At 42.0% G+C, this 23,243-nt stretch overlaps 1 protein-coding gene across 2 annotated transcripts; it reads right to left on the bottom strand.

Moving 5' to 3' along the window:
* Window positions 1-527: 527 nt before the first annotated feature.
* Window positions 528-21,541, bottom strand: SLC35F2 (solute carrier family 35 member F2). Of its 2 annotated transcripts, XM_069014431.1 has the most exons (8): window positions 21,352-21,541; window positions 15,304-15,479; window positions 14,650-14,777; window positions 9,027-9,186; window positions 7,251-7,407; window positions 6,407-6,459; window positions 5,648-5,802; window positions 528-1,892 (listed from the first exon to the last, which is right to left on the bottom strand). In XM_069014431.1, the coding sequence occupies exons 1-8, from the start codon at window positions 21,483-21,485 to the stop codon at window positions 1,674-1,676; spliced, it is 1,182 nt and encodes a 393-aa protein (XP_068870532.1). In that variant the 5' UTR covers window positions 21,486-21,541; the 3' UTR covers window positions 528-1,673. The 2 variants fall into 2 exon arrangements, with proteins under 2 accessions (XP_068870532.1, XP_068870541.1); XM_069014440.1 differs by lacking the exons at window positions 6,407-6,459; window positions 7,251-7,407.
* Window positions 21,542-23,243: the final 1,702 nt, after the last annotated feature.

The following is a 23,243-nucleotide window of genomic DNA, read 5'->3' as shown; positions in this document are numbered from 1 at the left end:
AGCACTCACACCACACAAGATAGCCCTGTGTTTGAAGACCAGCCAAAGCCTGAGTCAATACACATTTCCATGTACTTTCAGATGAAATCTACATTCTGTTACACTGATCATATACCACATAATTTTAGAAAATAAAATAAATATCATTCCCCCTCAAAAGAAGCATTCTATATGGGAGAGGACCCAAATGCTTTTCATAAAACATCAGCACCTGTTCACCCTTCTGTGCATGAACTACACAGTGAAAAAGCAGTGATCATTGCTGTAGTACCTGTTGAACTTTTGTTTTCCTGTTGCTAAATAACAATCAGGTAAGATTTTTGCTGGAAAATTTTGCTTGAATAAACTACACCAGAAGCACAAACCCAGTCTGAGTCATTTGATCACCAGTATCTTCAGAAAATACCGTATTTCCTTCTAGAGCAAAGCTTAGCCAGTCAAAGAATTATTTGGTTGGCAAAATTAATCAATACAATTTTGAGCAGTAAAGATATCCTAGCTTAAAAAATAAGCAAACCAAGACCAACTCTCCAGCTGCTGAATACTTTATTCTTTTGTTACTTCATACACCTGAGCTCTGAAGGCTTGTACAAAATATAAAATAAAATAAAATCCCAGTATGGTTTTACTGATCTTAAAACTGCAGCCTTGTATTTTTTAATCATTTATTGTAAATATAAAGACGGGTAGGAAAATTGCCAGTGTATCTACTAAAAGCATCTAACCTTTTGGATATTATGTCACTACTGTTGCAATGAGAGTTGGCTTAGATGATTCAATTTTTTGAAGAAATGCCAATTTTATAACAACTCTTTCAGCAGAAATGTGTCCCTTTTCAGGGAGAAATTCACTGAGAAGTGAACTTCTATTCAAACCTTTTTGCTTTCTAATTCAGAAAAAAAAACCCACTTTCAGTTCTACTGAAGAGAGGAAGAGCCTGCCTTTGCCTCCCCCACAGCTAATGGGAATGCACCAAACAAAAGGCCACAGAGAGAAACAAAAGGAATTATAAAAACACATATTCAGACTTCCCATACTAGCAAAATTCAAAATAAAATACACATAGCAGCCCCAGCTGCGACAGGGAGTGCAGCAATATGAAGAGATGAACATTTGGGTGGAATGTAGGCAGCAAATCCTTCCGTAGAGGAATGAAGTCCATGGGCACGTAGAGGGTGTGTGAATGTACTGTGGCTTGCAGAACCAGGCCCTGTGAGAAGCTGAGCGGCTTTGGCAAGATGCTATTTGAGAGCACCCAGCACCGAGGGGTGGAAACCGTGAAGCCCTCAGACAGCATCGTGCAGATTTAGGTCCCTAATGCAATATAAAACATATTTGCTCCACTTAGTGACCTGAGAGCTTGCTTTGGCTTCGTTTTTTTCCCTAAGCATTTGTTGTTAAGTTAATTAAGCACTTAAAAATAACAGTCTCTCACTTTCCAGAGACTCCACATAAATAGTAATCTGTCTTCATCTAAAGGCCAGATTTTCTGCAAGGGCAAATCAATACAGTTTCACTGATTGAGGATCTGGCCTTAAAAGTCTATCCAGTGCGTTAAACCCAGCACAGTACAACATGTGCCTTGGCAGTGGGACAATTCTCTCAATTAATATTTGAGGGAAATTTGGCAATTAAAAAAAAAAAAAGCTCTGTTTTGAAGTGCTGCCATTTCTTTAATCAGTGCTGACCACCACAGTTTCTCCTCTTGTGAACTGCACAGCTACGGCTGGGGTTTCACTGTCGCTCTCCTCGAGCTTTAGTGCAGCGTTGTCCAAGCCGGCGCTGCTGGGCTGTGGCAGGGCCGTGGCTTCTGCCGTCCGAGTAGGAGTGGAGCAGTACAAGATGAAGCCCACCATGATGATAACAAAGGACAGGATGTAAAGACCTGAAAACTGGCAGAGGAGAGAAAGAGATGTGTTAAGTCTTGCCTGACATAAGAACATGCCAATGCTGCCTTGTTTCAAGAATGTGAAAGCTACCCTTCCTTGTAAAAATTATTTTTATAAGGATTATCACCACGAGATGGATTTGGGTCTGAAAACCAAAATTCAACAGCTCCATTTACTTAAAGACTTGGGCCACTGGCTGGTTTTCTCTGCATCTCATTTCCAAGACTGTTGGACAGGGAGTTTCCTCAGGTCTACATACAAGAATCTGAACAGAGAGAACAAATGGGTGTCAACACAGTCGTACTGAATGAAAGTTGTTTACACATATGAATGCTGAAACACTTCACCCCTAAGAGAATTTTGATCCAGCACATGCAAGTATTTCAGGTTCTGGCAAGAGATGAATCTCTGTGCTATTGCAAGTCACCAGAGCAGCTGGTTCTCTGCACAGATCTCTTAATCATCTGCAGGGCTAGATAAGTGTTATTACTGGATCAAAACCAGTTAGCTCTCTACAGCCAACAAGTCCTTGAAGGGAGAGGCTGGGGCTCCTTTTACAAGATTGATATTTGAGCTCTGTGAAGAGTGGTGACAGGTAAGAGTACAAACTGCAGCAGTACATCAGGCAGTCTATTGTTCACTTGCCAATAATTGCCAAGATTCATCCACCTTGACAGAAAGATAAATAACACCAGATTCAATAATACCAAGTGTTGAAGTTATCCACAGCCAGGAACACTTTTCAGCAGGTTTATTAAAATCCTCCATATTCCCTTTGTCAAACCACGCAGATTAGACACTAGGAGTAAGGACATAGCATATTCTACATGCCTCTGTCAACATCCTTCAACTTCTTTAGCTTCCTTAGACATGCTTGAAAAATATGTTCTAGTTTATCAGGATGAAATGAACGGTAGGACCTAGACAGTGGACTCTCATCCAAAGAAGACTGAGGCATCTACAATTAAGGCATTGCAATTTCTAGCTGGCAGTCACTTGGCTTGGAAACTCTTGGATGGCAACACACAAAAGGAAAAGCAGACTGAAACACAGTGGCCTTATGTTAAGTGCCCTCTCTCTCCTCACCTTGTTGGCTGTTTGCCTGGAGGAGCTTGGACTCAAGTGTTCACTCCACACAGGAGGAAGCATCAAGCTCTGAACTATCCCAACAGAGGCAGCAGGATCACTTGTGGTCATACCCCTTACTGACTTGCTCCCATCAAATGGGCAGAGCCTGGGGCTGTATCCAATCACCTGCACAAATTCTCCAGCCTAAGGCCCTGAGTGAGGATGTGCCTGCATGCAAGGACCTGTGGCTGGGCAGCCACAGAACTGCAGATCCCTCTCACAGTGCAGTGCGCACAAGGCTGGAGGTGTCTCTGATCCTGATGAGTGAATTCCTGCAGGAACGGATACAATCACCGAGGCAGGGTACCAAAGCTGTTGCAGTGCAGCTGTGACCCAAGGCCTGTGACCCAAAGGTATGTTTGCAGCTATTGACACAGGTGAACAGTACCCATGCTGCTCCAACAGGCCTACACTCTCTCTTTTTTTCTCTTTTGTTTTTGGTGAGAACTCAGTGTTCCTTTCCTGGGATTTTTTTTCTCTTCTTTTTTTTTTAATTTCAAATATTCCAACAACTTTATTGCTTCAGACGCTGATTTCAGTCATATCCTCATTCACACTGCTGAGCCTAGAGAGTACTTTAAATGTTACTGGAGGACTGTATCTCCATCTAGTGTCTGTACAGTATACTCCCTTCCACAAGGGTTTATACAACAAAAGCATTTGAAGACCTTTTTCAATATCTCTTGAGGGATTACAGGTATGTATATAATGAGATCATTAGGAGGCAGAGCAAGGATTCATTAAAGAAGTAAAAGAAAAAAAAAAAAAGAGTTCAAAACAGGCATGCAAAATTCACATTTCATTTAAAACAGACATGGATGGGGCCAAAAAGTTAAGTGCATTAGCAAAATACTGTGCACAAGTCAAAACTTTGTCAATTCCTGGGCCTGGTCTCTGCTGTAGCCACTGTCTGTCGTCCTGTGGTATTTTGTGTAAGTTTGTTTCAGAGTAGGTTCAGACCACAGCAATTCAGAGCTCTCCATGGCTCTCTCCACCCTACAGCCCAGCAGAGCCTTCAGCAGCCTGTTATGAAATATCATGTGATAATGGGGAATACAGAGCAATTCCCTGTATTTTTGCTTGTAGATTCCTATGTCTAGAGTGCTTTTTAATCCAGCAAATATCCTGCTTGGTTTCTTTGCCCCATAGGTAAAGAAACTATATGGTTAACTTGGCAATAAGATTTTCTACTGCCAAAAGCCATGTCAAAATTGGGCTCTCTCAGTTCATGGTTATCTCAGATCCTCTGATTATTAAAGATGTGGCATTATTATTACTCCCTTTTTTGCTACTTCATTGCTTCTAACCCCAGATGCAAGTTCCTATTTCAATAAATAACTGAAGTTCTCTCAACACAATCCCGAAGTCTTCCCTAATTCATTTTTCCTTTTGCTACCAGAATACCTTGCTGTTAGCAATTATGAGATGGCCTGCTCCCAGAAAAACCTCTTCCCAAAATAAGCTAAAAACCTGAAAAATAAAAATTTAATATATCCCTTCCAAAGCTCTTCTTCCTCTTTACTATTATGAATATAAATTTATAATCACTTCTTGAGTTAAGCTATCTGTGTGTCAAAATGCACGTTTGGAAGTAACTTAGAAAGGATTTAATTGTTACATCGTAAATATGGTTTGCTTCCTGCATTCATTTTTAATGGATGCTTTGTAATTTGGAGCAAAGTTTGGAACCCAAAAAAGGGAGGAAAGCTGAGCTAAGAGACTCTTGAAAAGGAAAATCTAGCTGCTGTCAGACCCTACCATTACCAGACTATGCACTGCTTTCATTTTCAGAAAATAAATCTCACCTAAAAGCTTCTGGCTGAAGAGAAAGCAACCACATGGAATAATACAAATTAAGTTCCTAAGCAAAGTTCACAAGCTTCTCACTCAGCCCTTCCAGTCACCGAGCAACTGAATCAATTACTCCAATTGCTTTAATGAGCTAGGTTCTCACAAGTGATTCTGGATGAAAAGTGGAGGGTGGAATGAAATCCTTTTAGCATTGTCATTTAGCTTGAGCAGACACTGCCAAAAATATTTTAGAGCACAATAAAAGTAACTGCCTTTTGGAGAGTGTACAGAATAACATATTTATCTGTATTTTTTCAGATCCTTTAGTCACTCCTTAGCAGGAGCACAGAGAGAGCTTGATTCTCATCCCATGTTGATAATAAACAGACTGAAGTTCTGAAAGAAAATATTATTTTCTGAAAATCACACTGGTCCTCTTTCAGACACCAAATGCCTTTCAGGACAGGGAGATTCAAACCCTCTCCTTGGACACTTGGAGTAATGAACCAGATTTAATATACAGTTCCACAAAGGGCTTTCAGTGAGAACTCTATTACTGGAGCACCTCAGGAAATTATTTACTATCTCTTAACATTAACTTACTCCTTGGAGTGTGAAATGGTTTGAAAATGGCTCTCTGGCTAACAGTGCAAGGCTCTGTCATTAACTAAGCACACTCCTCCTGACTGACACCTGCCAACAATGAGTGATAGAAGCTGCAGAAATGTGCAGGTGCAAACGACTGTTCTGGGGCTTCTAAGAACATGACACCTTATTCATAATTTTGGAGTAGAAACATAAGTGAAGGAATGTGAAAGTGAAGGAATGAATGTACTCACCTTGTAGAAAAACAGGAAAAGCCCAAAGAAGAGACTGTAGAGATCTGCAGTCAGAATCCCCAGGTTGACAGAGGTTGCACTGGTAACTTTAATCACAACCGGCATAAAGCTGTACAGCCCAAACATGCACATGGCAAAGGCTGTGAACAGCAGTGCTGCAAAACAAGGGGACAAGTTACTCCTAAGGCACAGAACAATAATTTTAAAGAGCACTGATATTCTTCAGATGCTTTAAAACTATTATTTTTATCTCCTAAAAGATAGGGGAATGTATGTGTAAGAAAAGATTACCTTGTATTGCAAGGATTACTGTATCTATACAAGAAAGTTCTCATTCATTCCTACTTAAGAGCTGACTGAAGAAATTTAGAGCCACATTTGTTGATAACATTTAGTTCTGTTCAGGTCAAAACGTGTCAATTTTTCCATTACTTCATTTAGGAAGGGCAACAGAAAAATGCTCTTGTGATGTTTCAACAACAAACATGTCAGTAATTAAACAGGTTTCATTCTTACTTATTTCAATTTATTCTGAAAAATTATTTCAAGTTATACGTAAAATGCTAAACCTGTCTTAAAGTTCAATCCTGCAGACCCTCTCTCTTTGCTGAGCTGCAAAGTTTAAAGAAAATAAACTTGTGAAATGTAACATTAACGCTGCTTGTTATTCAGAGAAAGAAAAGCCCCACCATCCAAGGTCTAAATTATCATCATTTTCCAGTGTTCTGTAACATGCACATTATTTTGTCCCACACATACCAACTTTCCAGTTCCATTGAATTTTCATTATCTCCCTATGTTCCACAATAGCTCTACAGTCAGAGAAAAGATATAAAACAGTAAAAAAAGGAAAGAAATCATACTCGAATAGAGAAGTTAATTACCAAAATAGATAAGAAACATTTTGACTTTTAAGCCATTCATTTTTTGTTTCAAATTTTACTTTATGACACTAACTCAAACATCTAACAAGCATGAAAAAAGACGTGAAAATTAAAGTGCCTGCAAGTCAAGAGCACTGTTATTTAATTCTTATGCCTTTTTCACAGGCGTTTTAATCCTTCAGTGATTCAGTTTTATTTGATATACCATTTGAGGAAATTATTAACTATAATGATGAGAAATGAGGACTATATAATTCATTAGACAGACTTAAGTGCATCTGGTCTGTTACTCAAATGTGGTTATTTGTAAGAGTATACATGCCTTCATTTTAAACTTGAGTTTATTATGGAAGATCTCTTGCTAACAATTATCTCCTAAACTTTTCCACAGAGAAAATCCATTAAGAAATACACTCCTGTGAACAGTTCTCAGCACACTGAGTATCCTCATAAGCATCAACAAAATCAAAAATACAGCCAAGTACTGTACATGTTCAATTGCAGGAGTTCAGCTTTAGAATTGCTGTAATAAGAGTAGTGCAAATAAAAAGGATATAAAACAGATGCTGATCAGCAACAAAAATCAACTCAAGTGGAAGGACTCCCATATAGGCCAAATACAGATGTAACAAAGAATTTAATAACATCATTTCAGGGTATACAAGCAATCATCTGTAGAATATTCTTAATTAGTTTTAAAATAAATATTAGATCCTTACAGCTGTAGACCGCTGATAATAGTCCCAAACAAGCCCACCATTCCTAGAAACTCCACTCTGCTCAGATTTTTCACAATGTATTCCTCACTCACATTAGAAATGGCATACAAAGAAGCACCAAGAAGCACTAAGACATCTCCAATCACCACGTCACTACCTGTACAGAAATATTAATCCACAATAAGGGTAATGCCATAAACACTTTTTAACTTTCCTTAAAAAAGCAAGCAAATTTATCTTGAACATCTCTATCTTCCTAGCTCATTCCAGGGAAAGGGGGAAGGAAACACGTTTTGTGTGTGGAGAAGAGTGTCTGAGCACAGACTCTGCTGCCTGCTCACCTCACCCTGCACAGTGTGGAGTGAGCTAAACCCAGCATTTATATCTCATCCCAGCCAAGACACTGCTCTATCATCTGGTCCAATTCTACTACTGCTGACTTCAGGCACTGTCAGGAGTTGAGCAAATTCCCAGGTAGACATGCTCTCTGCACTTTGAGAATATTGTCCCCACTTCTGCAGTAAGGCCTGATTCAAGTCTTTTTAAAAATCACTCTATTGATTTTTGAGGGACCTGGACTCAGCTCCAGGTTTATGACAGGTCCTAAGTGGGCGCTGCAGACGGGTGGTACCATGTGTCCTGCTGTGATGTATTTATACTGCAAATGGAACCCCCTGTGCTACAATCACTCATCATTAAATGTCTCCATGCATCAGCTAAATAGCAAGAGGATCGTTGCTGTTTAAATCCTTCAATTGGTTTAAAATTTCCTTCCCAAAGCAATCACTAAGAAAATATGTCTAAAATATGAGGGTAAGCAGCAGTAAGGATCCCCAGGTCAGCAAATAAAGCACAACTGCCTAATGTCTCGGGGAAATATTCTTCTCCCTCAGGACCAAGACACTTGTATCACATAGCAGTAAAGCTAAACTTTAGTTTGTCTTATGCCTTAGCTACAGTAAGGCCCAAAATTACACCACACAGACTTATCTCTATGCTGCCTGATGAAGGCAATGCCCTGAAATTTACCTTCTCTCAAACCCTCTGGCTCTGAAAATTCAAAATTCTTATTCAAAATAAGATGGCTATGACATGGGTTGATTTAGGCATCTGTCATTGAGAAGATGAGACCTGCCCTTATCTGCACTCAGCTGCCTCCTGGACCCCAGAGCCCAGCCTCCCTCCGAGAGGTCCCAGGAATCCTGGCATCCTGTCCCATCTCCTCTTCCACTCCCATAGTAAGCCCCTGCTTTCCAGGCTGTGACCTTGGGGACACATGGACCACTTCTGTTGGGTCTGCCAAAGATAACGCTGAGAAGCCAGCTGCTGGGAGCAACTTTTTATTTTGTACTTGTACTCAGAGAAAACTGCAAATCAGAGAAGTCTGGCTGCCAGCAGGTTGATACTATATAACCAAGACAAGGTTCGCAGGGAGAGCCAGGGAGAGCTTATTCTGTTAAACCATCTCACATGATAGTCAAAGTGAACAAGCTTTCAGGAATGAGACTTTCCATCACGTCTAATGAACAGCAGCAAAATTTAAACTCAACACAAGTAGGTTTTTTTTTTAAGGTGGAGGAAATATCCAAACATACAAGCAAAGAAATTCCACAGCTCTCCATAAAATCAACATCTGCTCTTCTTGGACAAGAAATAAAAATAGCAACATGTTCTCTTTCAAAACAGAACTGCATCTGCTACTATTTCTGCTTTACAAATTCCTGTCCACAGCAGGGACCATCTCTCTGCTCTTTCCCCCAATAAGGGACTCCTTACCTTCATTGTCATGCCTCCCTGCCAAAATGTCTGCACCCACCATTGTTCCCACACCCAGCAAACAGACAGCAACAGCAAGAAAATGTATCAGCCTGTATCTTGCTCGGAGAATGAACCACGACAAAGCCATCAGCACAGGAATCCCAAAACAGTCCAGGAGCTGTGTGTACAGAAAAATGGTTTGAGTTAGAAACCCACCCCAAATCTGGACTGCAACATCCTGAAAGCAAATGCACAGGATCTTACTTCCAGTCATCAGATGTTAAGGAAACCTGCAAAGCAACCCCAGTAGATTGGTTTAAGAGAGGAGTGAGACCCACATTTCCCCTTTGCAAGTGAAGGAGGAGCTGGAACAGTGGTCCACTTTCTCCTGGTAGGAAAGCACTGATTTAGAAAAGTCTTCTAATGATGGATCTAATCAGTTTCTGCAGCTTCACAAATGAATGCTAGATGTTGCATCTAGCATGTTGAAACAGCGTTGCTCCCTGGGGCTCCATGTACACAAACCAAAAATCTGGAACTATTGATGGGTACAAGTAATCTGATTCTACATTGATGTGACTGTGACAAGGACCTGACCCTGCAGCTTTGGGTTTGATTCCCCACCCCCCTCAACTGGCTCATACTAAAAACCAAAACTGGTATGTGTGTTGGAAACCATGTGCAAAACTGGCAGAAATAAAATAGGAAGGCAAGAACAGCTTTTCTTAAGCCATCTTCCTAATTTCCCAACTTCCCACAAAAACACATACAAGCCACCAACGCATTTTCATCACTCTGTCAGAGCTAACCCTCCATAGTCAGAAGCAGGTAACCCACTCTAATTCACCCATGCCCCAGCAGCAGACACACAAGGCAGATGGAGTTTTGGAGCACTTCAGATGTATTTGCAGACATTGCCCCAAGCCAACTGAACAGCTGTGGTTCAAGGATGTCTGTGCTCCATGAAAAGCAGTGATTCCGACTTATCTTTCCTTTCTTTATTTTTTTCTCTACATGTTCTTATGTATCTTTGCTTTGCTATTAGACCCACACATAGAATCACAAAACTGCTTGGATTGGAAGAGACCTTAAAGTTCATCTGGTTCCAACCCTCCTGCCGTGGGCAGGGACACCTTCTGCTTGACCACTCCAACCTTGCCTTGAACACTTTCCAAGGATCTTCTAGCTATTCTCCTTTAGTACAGGAAACATCAAGAGTTAGCTGTGTACTTAATACAGAAGAATACACTGCAGCATAAGACAGGCATATTGTTCTAGAATAACCAAATACCACCAAGACCACTGGGCTAATCATAATTGGTTTAATATTTAATTCAACGAAATAGATTTTGTTTCTGAATTTGTCAAAGGAAAGAAAAGCTGTATTTTCTGACCTGTCTCAGTAGAGTGCCACGGAACTACATAAGGGAACAGCCTACTGCAGAACATATAGTCAACTTCCCAAAGATTCCTCAGAAATTACTCTCAAATGTCAGTCCTTAAAACTTGGCTTCTTGAAGTCCCAACAAAGTGTTATGTCCAGATCAGTAGGACTGGGGCATAAACCCTGGAATCAAGACAAAAGCCCTTAGTTCTTAATGTTCATTTCCAGCCTCTGCCTGTCTCAGTGCACCACTGCAGCCGACTTCTGTGCTGTGCCATTGTCCCCAAGGGCTCTAATCAAACCTGTTATTATTTTGATATGTTTGGTTTTACTTGTTCATAACTACACATAGTAAAGTCTTACAAACATAGTGCTAAGGGAAGCTCTTAGAGATTACAGCCTTAATTAAGGATTAATCCTTCCATCTATTCGTCTTTTCTCCTCGGATTGCCTCCAGCTTGTCCAGTTTGTAAAGTCTGTGTAGTGTAAAAGTACTTCTTTAGGCTGTATTATGAGACATTACAACTACCTGAGCCCCAATATGTGATATCAAGTATTTCGAAACAACTCTACACTCTGGAAAATATCAGGCTTGAAAAAACATCAGACTATCTTGTCACTGGTCTTGTTCTCTATCTTACCCTTAGTCTAGTCTCAAGAAAAACCTGTAACATGTGACTGTTTTGACATCATGTTGTATCAAACAACAAGAAATACTACAAGCATTAGAAAGCAAAATTTTTATCCCTCTGGTAGTAGACACCTCTTCTACTAATAAGTAAGCGTTCACTTCCCATTAACGGAGATGTTAGAATGTAGCCTTCCAACCTCCAAGCAGATTTTCAACCCAAACAGAAAGAGTGGAAGTAAACCCTTCAAAAAACATCTTAATTAGGATGTAAGGGAGTAGTAAATAATGAGCCAGAAGCTCTTTCAGTAATGCCAGATGGGGAATTCTGCATACAGACCAAGAACATACTGTAGAACTACAGCACCATGGTTAGAGAACTTGCAGCCAGGACACACGGGCACCAAATGGTGAAGAACACGCTCTGGTAATCTGTTCCAGGAGACAATTATCCTCAGTTACAGACAGATGAAACCAGATTTCTAGCTACTGATCTTACCTTCCCTTCATCTAGTACGTTACAGAGCTCCTCTGTACAGGATCAAGATCAAAGAGGTGCAAAGCAGATGTAATATCACGATGAATTGTGTCAATGGAATCAGTTAAAACAATAAAGTTTATTTATCAAGCTGCTACAACATTTAGAGCAGTTACTAACTACTGTTTCCAGTAGAGCCTCTTCAAACTCTCATCTTATTCAATTCTAAACTATATTTTTAACAAGGGGAGAAAAACAGATAACCTGGTGATTTGATTTACAAATGTTTTGACTCAAGCCATGCTTTGGCCACACTGTTTATAGGAGGTTTTAAAAGCATGGTAAATTATTAAAAGATGTTTTAATACATGGTTAATAAATTATCATAGACAGTTGGAGGTCATTGGTTTGCTTATAATTGCCAGCTTCAGACAGCTTTGTAAGCAAGAAAGCTCAACTGCTCAACCTGCTCATTCCCCACAAGATTCCCTCAGGGCAGCCTCCAGCTGAGCCCCAGGGGCTCATCCTGTATTTTCTCCTGTTGAGGCTAGCACTCTTCCATCAGCTGACAATGTGTCAATAGTTGCCTGAAAAACATTTCCATCTGAATTATCTACAGAGAAAATGCTAAATGTGCTCAATAACATGTTAAAAACATCAAACTGAAGCTACACTGCTTGGTTTTTTGCTATAAATCACAGAATCATAGAATATCCTGAGTTGGAAGGGACCCATCAGGATCATCAAGTCCAACTCCTGGCACTGCACAGGACAACCCCAAGAGTCACACCATGTGCTTGAGAGCGTTGTCCAAACACTTCTTGAACTCTGTCAGGCTGGTGCAGTGACCACTTCCCTGGGGAGCCTGTTCCAGTGCCCAACCACCCTCTGGGTGAAGAACCTTTTTCTAATATCCAACCTAAACCTCTCCCAACTCAGCTTCATGCCGTAATAGGTGGTGAAACCACAGCACAGTCAAGTCCCGCCACAAGACAGAAGGACACCAGCAGCAAGGAGCATCCTGGCAGTGTCTCATCCACAGCCAAACTGTTCAGTTGTGGACCAAAGACTTCTTCTGTATTTACCAAGAAATGAGAGCTGCCATCCCACTGTTATCACCTTAAAAATCTCTAAGCCCCCTCTGTAAAATGCTGCTATTTGATAACTAAAGGGAAAACAGTTCTGCCTCTGTGTGCGTGTGCGAGAAAATACATGGAAGTTCCTTGCTGAGCTGAAAAAAACTTATCTTTGAAGCTATGTTTCATTGTGGTGAGCTGAAGCTCCAGCCAGACAGCATTTTAACAATGATTACACTGCATTTGGGAAGGTGCCATACACCCCTGTGTTGCTTTTATGGTCCCTGGGCATCCACTCACAGCCAGTACTGCATACAGGCCATCAGGCTGGGTGCTCTGAACCACAGGTACTGACGTAGCTGCAAAATTGCTTGCCAAAACCAGAAGCAAATGTCTTGCACTAGAGCAAATCCCAGACTTTTTGTGGTTCTTTTTTCTCCTGTATCTCATTCCTAACAATGGTGAGAAACTAGTGACTTCAGAGAAAGTGCAAGAAACCTTAGGGAAACAGGCAGTTGCAACAAAATCGCAATTACTGAACTGACACAAAGCAGCATCAGTCACAAGGTTAACCACGAGGGAAAAAGCCTCAGAAAATGCTTGAGATTTTGGCAACTGGGCAGGACAATCTATTATATCTATTCTTTCTTAATTTCTATAAAAGAAATCATGAGAATAGCTTTACTCCTTCTGAGAACTTGGATCAAAGTCCTGGCTTTTTCACCTGTAAAGTATAAGGTCAAACAGGGTCTCACTTATAAGCTTAACTTGATCTTAAGACTGAAACATGTCACTTTTAAAACTTGGATTTCTTAGGCATTATTTGTAAGAAGATTAAAGACCTAATGAGTCATAACACATAAGTATGAAGTGGAAATGTGACAATAACAACCCAAGAGACACAACTGGTCTTTAGCAGTGCAAAGAAAAGTTACTGCAACTCTCTAAAGGGAGCCCGGACTGCAGGAGTTTATTGCTTTACAGGTAGTTCACTTAAATATTAACCCCTATTACTTTGACTCTGTAAAACACTGACACCTAAACTCTCCTTTCCAACTAACAGCCAAGTCTTCATGTTATTTTTTCTTTTATTCAGGTAAGTGGGGCCACAACCACAGTCACAGATCCCCACCACTGGTAACAGCAGGCATGAACTGACACAACCTGGACACACTCCCTCCTTGCTTATGCACCATCCTCTCCCTTGTTCCCACAGCAGCTGTGAAGTCACACAGTGAGTTAACTTGGACCTGACACAGCTCACCAACAGTACAGGCAAAGGCAGGGTTTACTTCCACTTTACTCCTTGTTCTGAATCAGTTTGTTCAAGGAAACTGGCCTTGCAAGCTCAGGAGAATGCAGTTGGAGGCAGGAGGAAAGCACTGGCTCTGTCACCCTACACAGACAAAAGCTGCTGGAAAAGGAACTGCAGCTTTAGCCCTTCAGCTTATAGAGCTTTTTCAGAACACAAGATTTATCCTACTGCAGCAATGCAGCATCAAGCACTGGTGTTGCAGAGGATGTCTACTATTCTTTAGGCGTGCTGACCTTCCTTCCACCTCTTCCAAAGAGGGCCCTGAACTGCCACATCCAAAAGCCACAAGGCTGATCCCCCACTGCATGGTCAGCAACACCAGCTAACATTCAGTGTGTCCTCACAGGTGGGGTTACATCTCACAATGCCTCCTGCAGCTTCTAGGGCTAGGCAAGAGATCCACCTCACTCTCATCAGCAAGAACCCCCACTGACTGACTGTCATCTGGTCATAAATCTTTATTTTGTGTCAGGAGAAAAAACTGAGTGGCTGTCAGCGAACTCTTAGGAGTGCTTTTATCAAAATAATTAGGGTTCAGCTCAAGAGCTGGCACAGGGTAATACCAGCCAATTTCCTCTGCTTCCTGGAAAGGTTATTCATGATACAGGATGCTCTTCCCTGTACTGCAGAGAGAAAATAGATACTGGAAAGTTCTTTCCAGGCTTAAATAGCTTCCATGTCTGTACTACAAATCTCATTTTAGAAATCAGTCCAAAACTGTAATAAAAGCAACAGTTCAAAAAGGGAGATCAGTCCTTACCTGCACACTCGTGAGGGTTGTATACTGGTAGGCTTTTACAATCATGTAATTGGCTTCAACATCAGCCAGTCCCAAAAAAATATACTTCCACCACCTCTGTTTCAAAATCTGCCAAAGACTGCCACTGCCTGTTTAGAAAAAAGCAGCAATCAATATGTGTTTCTTTCCAGCCAAATGTTGCACAGGAATTTTGCTTTGTAGAAGCATAAATAACACCAAGATGTTTGACTTTGCCTGCTCCTGCTTAAGATACAGTAACAGGAAACCCAGCCTGGGAGGAGACAATGCAAATGGTGAAAAGCCACAGAAATTCTTCCACGTGAAGAAAAACACAGGAAGACTAGAGTTATTTACAGAGTAAATTAATAAGAATAGGAGGAATACTAAATACCTTCTGGTGACAAAGCTTGTTACAACTAAGCCTATTTTGCTTAATATAACATAGGACTTCAAAGAGCACAAAACTAAACAGATATAGAGTTATGTCAAATTAAATGCACATTTAACCTGTGAAAATAATTTCCATGTGTTATTATAAAGCAGGAACTATAAAAACTAGGATGAGTATTGAGTTCTTTAGTTTCAATTTCTGAAAGGAAAATTATAAAGAAAGAAAAAGATGAACCAGAATCTCCCATCCCATATTTCACATACCAGTCCTAAATGCCAGCATTGTTGTATAAACTAGAAGCAGCAAAGAATAGTTGATGAAACTTTGCAACATTGGAGTATTCACTTGGTATTTTTCTGCCAGGTACTGGCTTGTAACAGCAGTCCCACAGATAAACAAGGAAAGCATCTGGCCCAGAATTATAGTTTTCCAAATATGCCTGTGAATAAAAGACAAAACAGTAAGCTTAGAATTAAACATTCAAGTTTCTAAAAAAATATTTTCTAATTGTACCGGGGAAATGCCATTTTTTTAAACTGACACTTTATTCTTTTTCTACTCCCTACCACTGTTGTTCTGATCTACAGGTAAGCAGGGTTTTGTGTACACAGAAGATCTAGTCTGACCTCAGGACAGCCACGTGAGAAGTAAGGCCAGTTCAAACCACCAAGGATGGAGACTGCAATTACTTGCAAGGATCTTCACGCAGGTCACCTGGACAGGCTCTACCCAATAGCGGGTCCTATTCTTATTAAGCAGGTTTTGAGTTAAATCCTTTGTCCTCCACTGAATTCCATCCTGACTTCAGTCAACAAAGATCTACAACATGAAGATAAAGCATACCTACCTTCAGGCTCATCTGAGACCTGAGTTTTAGTGAGCTGAGACTTTAAGCTGAGCAGTGCTAAGGAAACACAAAACTATTAATGATAAAACCAAAGAATAGCTCAGTTTGGAAGGATCTTGAAAGACCATCTGGTCCAACCTTTCATGGGAAAGGGAGCCTCGATGAGACTATTTAGCACTCTCTTGCAAACTTCCAGTGATGGGAACTCCACAACATCCCTGTGGAGGTTGTTCCAGTGATTGATCGTTGTCACCTTAAAATAAATCTTGCTTATAATAAGAATTATTATAATTAATATTTCTTGTGGATTTTTTCAGTTCTGCTGTAACTGAGGATAGAGGTAAGAATGCATTTTGGGTAAGATCATGTTTGCATTTACAACTCCTCTTAAGTCCCACCCACAGCTGGGGGGGGAAAAATGAAAAAAAACTTATGTTCTTTTAGTAGCAATTCTTCACCTAACATAAGATAAACTATTTCAGATGATCTTAGACAAACAGGAGCATGTAACTCTATGTATCTTTTGGCTTGCTCTTTCTCCTGCCAGTGGAGCCATGCAGATTTATGCCACCCCAGTCTCTGCACATGCACAATATACAGTGACAGGAGCTCAGCCCTGTGCTGTCTGTACAGGTCTGCCAAGTTCACATTTAATCTGTTACTCTGAAGACTACTAATGGAAATTTAACTGTCTGCACAATTGATTCATTTGTTTTCACTCAAATTAATCAAGCAAGTGAAGAAAGGACCCCATTAGGATTCTGTACCTACCCTGTGCCCACATCTCTCCACACTGACTTCTGGCAGGACACCCGTGTGTTAGGCACACCACCTGATAGTAACAACAGCTGTTTTCCCAAGGTGGGTGACTTCAACACAGTAAATGGCAGCTCACCCTGCTGTGCTGTGCCATCCAGCTGCCAGGCAATGCGAAAGGTGTGTTCGGCAGTGCTAAAGCCAACTACAATGCTACAATCAATCCCTCCTTTTGGAAGGGAGGCATCTTCCTCGCACAGACTCTAATGCACCTGCATTAATTCTGTTGTCAATTCAGTCTGACACCGAGCTCTTCTGACTTTGAAAATGCTGCTGAGCACATTTTTCTCTCCTAGTCCATTCTGATGAGACAGCAAATCTCTACAAAGTCCAGCCACGCTGTACTTCCACGAGATATGAACCGCATGCTTTACTACAGCTTGCCTTGCCAATCCCAGCAGAGGTGCACATTCACACTCTAAGTATTATGCATCATGTGACAATCTTGTAAGGTACTATCCAGTCTCATCTGAGTAACTCTTACTGGTGTGTGAAAGAAAAACATTCTCATTTCTATAAAGGTATGGGGGGGGTGGTGGGCGGTTTTCATTAAAAATTGCAGAAGAAGACTTTGAAGGTACCTCACTTCTATCTATTAGTTCTATTTTAACTAATTTCTTTTTCATTTCTTTATATTCTGGTCAATAGTCTATGCTATTTAGTGAACAAATCAGACACATTCTGGCTAAGTATTATGGCTGATACAGGAATATGTTTTTATGTTCATGTAAAGAATTTAATCAGTTGCCATTAGAACAAATGTAATGTAAGTTAGCTAAAATTTCAAGCAGGCATGAATGATGATTCCAGCTTGCCCTTTGCCAGCCCTGTGAACTCTGTCTCCTTTGCAGCAGGTAAAATGACAAAAGACCCACTGAAATTCAAAGGAAGATCTACTGTGGTGAACAATACATAAATATGTGGGTTTAGGCATTTAAAAAAAATACATCTATACTTTTTATTATTCAAATAAAGCTTCTCGCCCCAAACTAGGAGAAAAATATTTCTTCTTCACCATCAGCACATGAGGAACACAGCAAGCCTTTAGCAGTTTATTGGACTAAACTCACCCTGTGCTTGGACTAGCTGGGAGGAGAGCATGGAGGTAGGGATCAGACATGAATAGAGGCATGACTGGGCAAAACTGCTGCAATTTTACTGGAGCAAAGCCTGTGAAGCCTGTGTGGTGCACAAAATGAACTGCCCTCATCAATATGCTACCAGGAGAGGTTAAAGCTGCCTTGGCTGGCAGAAGCCCTGAGTCACCTCCTGGACATAAACTCCCCTTCACCCATCTCCTGTGTGCTGCCACAGAGAAAGGCAGAAGCACAGGCAATACCACCCCACAAGCTTGTTTAAGGAAGCTTGTTTAACATGGACTTGTGTGTGGTAAGGCTTTAAACACTTTTGCCTACGATATGAGTTGCAAGGGGCAACTTAGATCCACCTGAGCTACGGCACCTTCACTACAGCAAAGGCCTGGACTCTACGTGCAGCATTCTGGCAAACTGGATAGTGACCAGGTTCCAAAGAGCAGGCAAAATGGGGTAAGTCTGCTGCCATTCAAATTTGCTAACAATTGATCTGCTTCAACCATCATTTACTGAAAACAAGACACTCCATTGCAAGACAGCAGATGGGTCTAACTGCACTAAGCTGATCCTCAGCTTTTCTTATAACCAAATCTCCCCAGTTTCAAGTATCTCAGGAATTACCACCTCCTTGCATTTCTGCATTTGGGAAGACGGGCAGGTCCAGAACCTCCAGAAGTGTTTGCTTTGTGGTTACTGCTCTAGCAAGCACTGCTATTTAGTTAATATATGTCTTGGCAGTCCTACAGCATTTACTTCTACCATAACAAAGGCATCTGACAAAGCAAGCAGGCTTCATCACACCTCATGCCCTTCTCTATTTTTGTCTATTTTAATTCAGGGACTTTTTTTCTTGCCTGAACAGATTCAAAATGTTAACATCAAAAATCACACAGAAATACAATGTCCACCAACAGCGAAGGCTGCCATCGAAAAATGTCTTCTGTGAGTCCCAAAATGCTCCACACCTGGCAGCTTTCTCAGCAGTGTGTAAGGTAACAGCCTCTTGCCCTGACTGTTCCTCCATACCAGGTGGAAGCCTCAGCAGGAAGCAGCAATGGTTTCCCTTCAAAGCATTTGCCCAGGTGTCAAAACTAATTTCTTCTGAGAAGACATCACCATGCTCCTGGCATGATGCACTGGGCTCATAGCTTATCCTGAAAAATGCCTGATCCTCTGTAAAACTTGAGAGCAAAAAACTTTAAAACCTACCGTTTGCAATTTGCAAGGCAATTTCTTCTGAGAAAAATGCTTTCAAGACATGACTTTCCATTCATTTTGGTATTGAGTATTGATGACAGTGACTTTCTTATTAATAATTGATCATTTTTTGAAATATATTAGTTATTAACTTTTCCATGCCAGAACTAAATCCTCTCTGGTATTTTTTAATGCATTGGAAAAGGACTAATTCACTTTGGAGTCTCAGATGATGCAAGGTAAGTGGTTTGAAAAGGCCTTTTAGTTTCATAGTTGATTGGGGGGCGTTGTTGGCTTTTAATGTTTGGTAGCAAGCTACTAAGTAATTATTCCTCCCCTCCTGTCAGCCATCCTATTTATCTTAGCTAGCTGTATCTATAGCTTTGAGCAAAACTAAAATCATTTTGGGCCTTTTTACAGCAAGAAAGTTTGCCACAAATTGGCCTAAAGTGAACACTGGACAATGTGCAGCTCTCAACACCGTAAGAAACTCAGGCTGGCTTTCCTTGGCTCCACATGAAATGCAGGCTAAAAAGTACACCAAGATACTAAAATACAATCAGAGTCTATATCAGAGGAAGTGAAAGAAAATTTAATGAGACCACAGTTAATAATTTTACTGGCAATTAGTTTACTAAATCCTGGAATTTTAATGTGAATTTTTTAATTGAAAATAAATACAGCTTTTCAAATATTGACTTTATGTATGCCACCAATGTAATACTAACATGGCAAAGCCTAGCAACACTGTTCACATACAGAGTTTACTTGCACTTAGCTTCAGCTACTGAGCCCTTCCCAAACAGGGGGGAAGTGACCTTTTAATTTCAATAATCTCACTTTTTCATACTCATAGTTAAAGGAAAATGCAGGTTCAGACTGAACCCATATTGCAACATAATTAACAATAAGCTAAGAACAATAAAATATACTTTTAAGAACTAACATCATCAGAAGTTAGTTTTTCCATGTTTTGCTTTGAAACTGAGGACAATTTAATTTGTAAAAGGTAGGAAACAGAAAAGCACTAGAAATACATTTTCTAATGGTTTTACTTTAAAAAAATCACCCCAAAAACCCACAGTCAACCTAGTTCATTACATAAAGGTATTGAACTTTCCTATGACTCAGAAAGGTTTCTCACAGAACTGAAGTGGCTGAACCTCCCATCACCTGGGGGAAAAAAGAGTAAGAAAAACTATGAATTCAGTATCAGACAACACTTTACAAAATTTAGTGAAAGCTCTTGATTTTCTTTCAAGTACCTTCCACAGACTCACTTAGTGTAGCCCTTTGGCAAAACTACTGGCATAGGTGGGGTTACTGAATAGCTCAATAAGTTTCTGTCTTGCCTTTAGGGACTCTCCTGACACGCAGGAGGAGTGAAAAGAGAAAGTTATAACCAAAAGAGATGAGGCTTTGTCCACTGGAATAAGGCTCTGCTTAACCAGCACACATCATCACATAGTCCAGTTGCCAGACCCCAGCTTATGAGCACAAGGCTGGCAGGAAAGCCAGCACATCCTTGGCTGACAAATCTGATGCAGTAATTATTAGTGACCAAACCTACGGCTCAAAAAAAAGCCTTTTAAACGGGGACTGTCTTTTCTCTTTTCCCCTTAAAGGGAAAGTGAAGTTGTAAGTGGATGGCCTAGAAGTCTGAGGATAGAGTCCTGCTCTCCTGGAAGGTAGTGCTTTGCAAGTATCAGCTTTGGAACACATGTTATGTCTGCACAACTTGGCGGAATTTTCCCACAAGTTTTCCATGCTTAACTAGTGCTTATATTTCAAGAGATATACCTGAACGCCTCTCTATCCTAAGCTGATTCACAGAAGGAGGAAATGGGGATATTGGTCTTTCTGGACTCCACACCTCATTTCAGCTATTTCGTTCTATTACCTTTCCTATCCCCCATGACCTGTCCTTCACAACGATGCTGATCGAAGACTACAAAACAGATAAAGTGCAAGGGAAAAAAAATGAAAACAAAAAAAAAAAGAGTCGAAGGTACGTGTTTATGTGTGAGAGCACATAGTAAGACAAGTAGGACTACTTTGACAGAAAGACCCTCGGGCTCCCCCGTGCCACGCCGGCCGAAGGGTCCGGGCTCTGCTCAGCCCCGCGCCCCCCACCACCCTCGGGCCCGCACCGCGGCTGCCGCTCCGGCCCGGGCATCCCGCGGCTGCTCCCGGCGGCACAGAGCGGCCTCCGCATCCCGACCGCGCTGCCCGCTGCCGAGAGCGGCAGGGACGCCTCCCCTTTGCTCCCCTCCTTCCCCCGCTCCGGTGGGCGGCCCGGGAGCCGGCGGGCGGGAAGGCCGGCGCCGCGTGGCTCCACGTGGAGGCCGGGGACTCACCAGGTGCAGAGCTTGGCCCCGAGCAGCGCCAGCAGCCGGCGCGGAGCGGCGGCGGCGGCCCCGGGCGATGGCTCGGCCCCAGCAGCCGCATCCCCGGGCGGTAGAGCCCCGGTAGCAGCAGCCGCCTCCTCCATGGCACGGCCCTACCCCAGCACCGCGCCCGCCGGGAGCGGGCGCAGAGGGATGGAGGGCGGGCGGGCGGGCGCTGCGGAGGCGGCGGGCGGCGCCTGGCGGGAAGAAGAGACCAACACCGGGGCAGCACCACACTGCTCCCCGGGCAGCGGCCGAGCCCGGCTTTGTGCCCGCCGAGGGGCCGCCCCCGGGAGGGGCATGGCTCGTGCTGGGGCGGGGGGTCGGAGCTTTCCTGGTGTTGCTTCCCCTCGCCGCGCTCCGGCCCCGGCGTTTCCTCCAACCGCTGGGTGCAGGTGGGAAGTCAAGGGCGGCTCCAGCAGTGCCAACAACAGCTTCGTCTTCCCGCTCTCCCGCGGGGCTCCCCGGCAGCAGCCCAGCCTGGTGCCCCGGTGCGGGTCCCTGCAGGGCTACTTTACCCCCAGCCCCTCCGAAGGCATCGAGCCCCGGGGCATGTGGGTGCCCCGCCGCGGCTGGCCTGGTGCGCAGGCAGTTCAGGAGCGTCTGCCAGTTACAGAAGTAAAAGTTACCCTAAACCCTTAAAGTTTAACTTCTCGCAACTTTCTGCGCAGCCTCGAGTCTTCTAACGTTTCAACTCCCACTTCTTTGCTGCTTCTTTCCCATGCCTCTGGATTTTTCACATCCTGTTTGTCTTCACCCTCATCTCAGGGCAACTTACCTGGAGAACCTGGTGACATTTTGCATACCTTGGTGGGTTTTTAAACAACACTTCTAATGATGCTCTGTATGTGTCACAGATGATGGATTTGAACCCCAGAGGTGTCTCCAGGAAGAGCAATCTTCTCCCCTCATTGGGGCAAATATTTGTCACAGTGTTGGCTGTGCTGGCAGAAAGGATTTTCCGCTGCAAGACACTGTTGGTCTCTACCCTCACCTGTTCCCCGCAGAGCACCACAATTTAATCTTCTTCCCATCAACACCATAACTTTTTCTTCAGACGTGGTTTTCTCTGTCACAGTTCTCTCATTGCGTTTATCTCCCTTTGCTACTACTCAAATTCATCCTTGTAGGATTAGATTCATGAGTGTCAAAGAGGCATTACTCTGCCATTTTCAGGTTATCTTTACAATTTCATGTACCTGTCATGAATGAAGGTGAATTTTTGTCTCCCCTTTCCCCAAGGGCCCAGGATCAAGTAAGCACCCAGGTATTGGCTATGTGGGAGAGGATTGGACCCCAAATATCATCTTTGACTCTGTGATGGTGTGATGTTAAAGATCATAATGAAAGAAAAGCTGTATAATTATATGTTCTAAAACTATTAAGAAATATACTTGTATATTTATAATATACATACCCATTTATTTATTACATTGAGATTTTATATATTTTTTCTTCACTTGTATAACAGAATAGTTTATTGGTATTTTAATTTTGAATTCCTAATCCTATAAAAATCCTGCTGTCACTCCTGCAAGAATTCAGTCTGTCAAGATTAGTCTCAGTGTTATGATAGTTATGAATCAGGTCATGCTGGTCACGATTCTTCACAACCTAAACTAACAAAAAGTTTAAAAGAAGCAGACCTATCAGACCCTGTATCTTTAGTCATATCTGAGTTCCACAACTGTGGTACTATTATCTTTGCATTTAATTTTATTCATCCTATGTCTGCAATCTGCTGCCAGTTTTTCAAAGAGGGGGAATCATGGCTTTGGTGCTGATTGTGTTCATTTAAGCTCAGCTCTTGGAATTCCTTGCTACAGGTAGGCTGCAGCAGCCTCACAACAGAAAGGCATTAC

The sequence above is a fragment of the Aphelocoma coerulescens genome, chromosome 1 (assembly GCF_041296385.1).
Source record: "Aphelocoma coerulescens isolate FSJ_1873_10779 chromosome 1, UR_Acoe_1.0, whole genome shotgun sequence".
In the NCBI taxonomy this organism is placed as follows: domain Eukaryota; kingdom Metazoa; phylum Chordata; class Aves; order Passeriformes; family Corvidae; genus Aphelocoma; species Aphelocoma coerulescens.
Note: the sequence above shows the minus strand (reverse complement) of the source record. Positions and strands in the feature narration are given on the sequence as shown.

What these genes read in the sequence shown, in the direction of transcription:
- SLC35F2 (XM_069014431.1), bottom strand. Translation starts at nt 21,485, where the DNA reads ATGGAGGAGGCGGCTGCTGCTACCGGGGCTCTACCGCCCGGGGATGCG. An exon ending in AATGCTGGCATTTAGGACTG is followed by an intron (nt 14,778 to 15,303) that starts GTATGTGAAATA and finishes TTTTCTAAACAG; the next exon opens with GCAGTGGCAGTCTTTGGCAG. An exon ending in AGGGAGGCATGACAATGAAG is followed by an intron (nt 7,408 to 9,026) that starts GTAAGGAGTCCC and finishes ATTTCTGTACAG; the next exon opens with GTAGTGACGTGGTGATTGGA.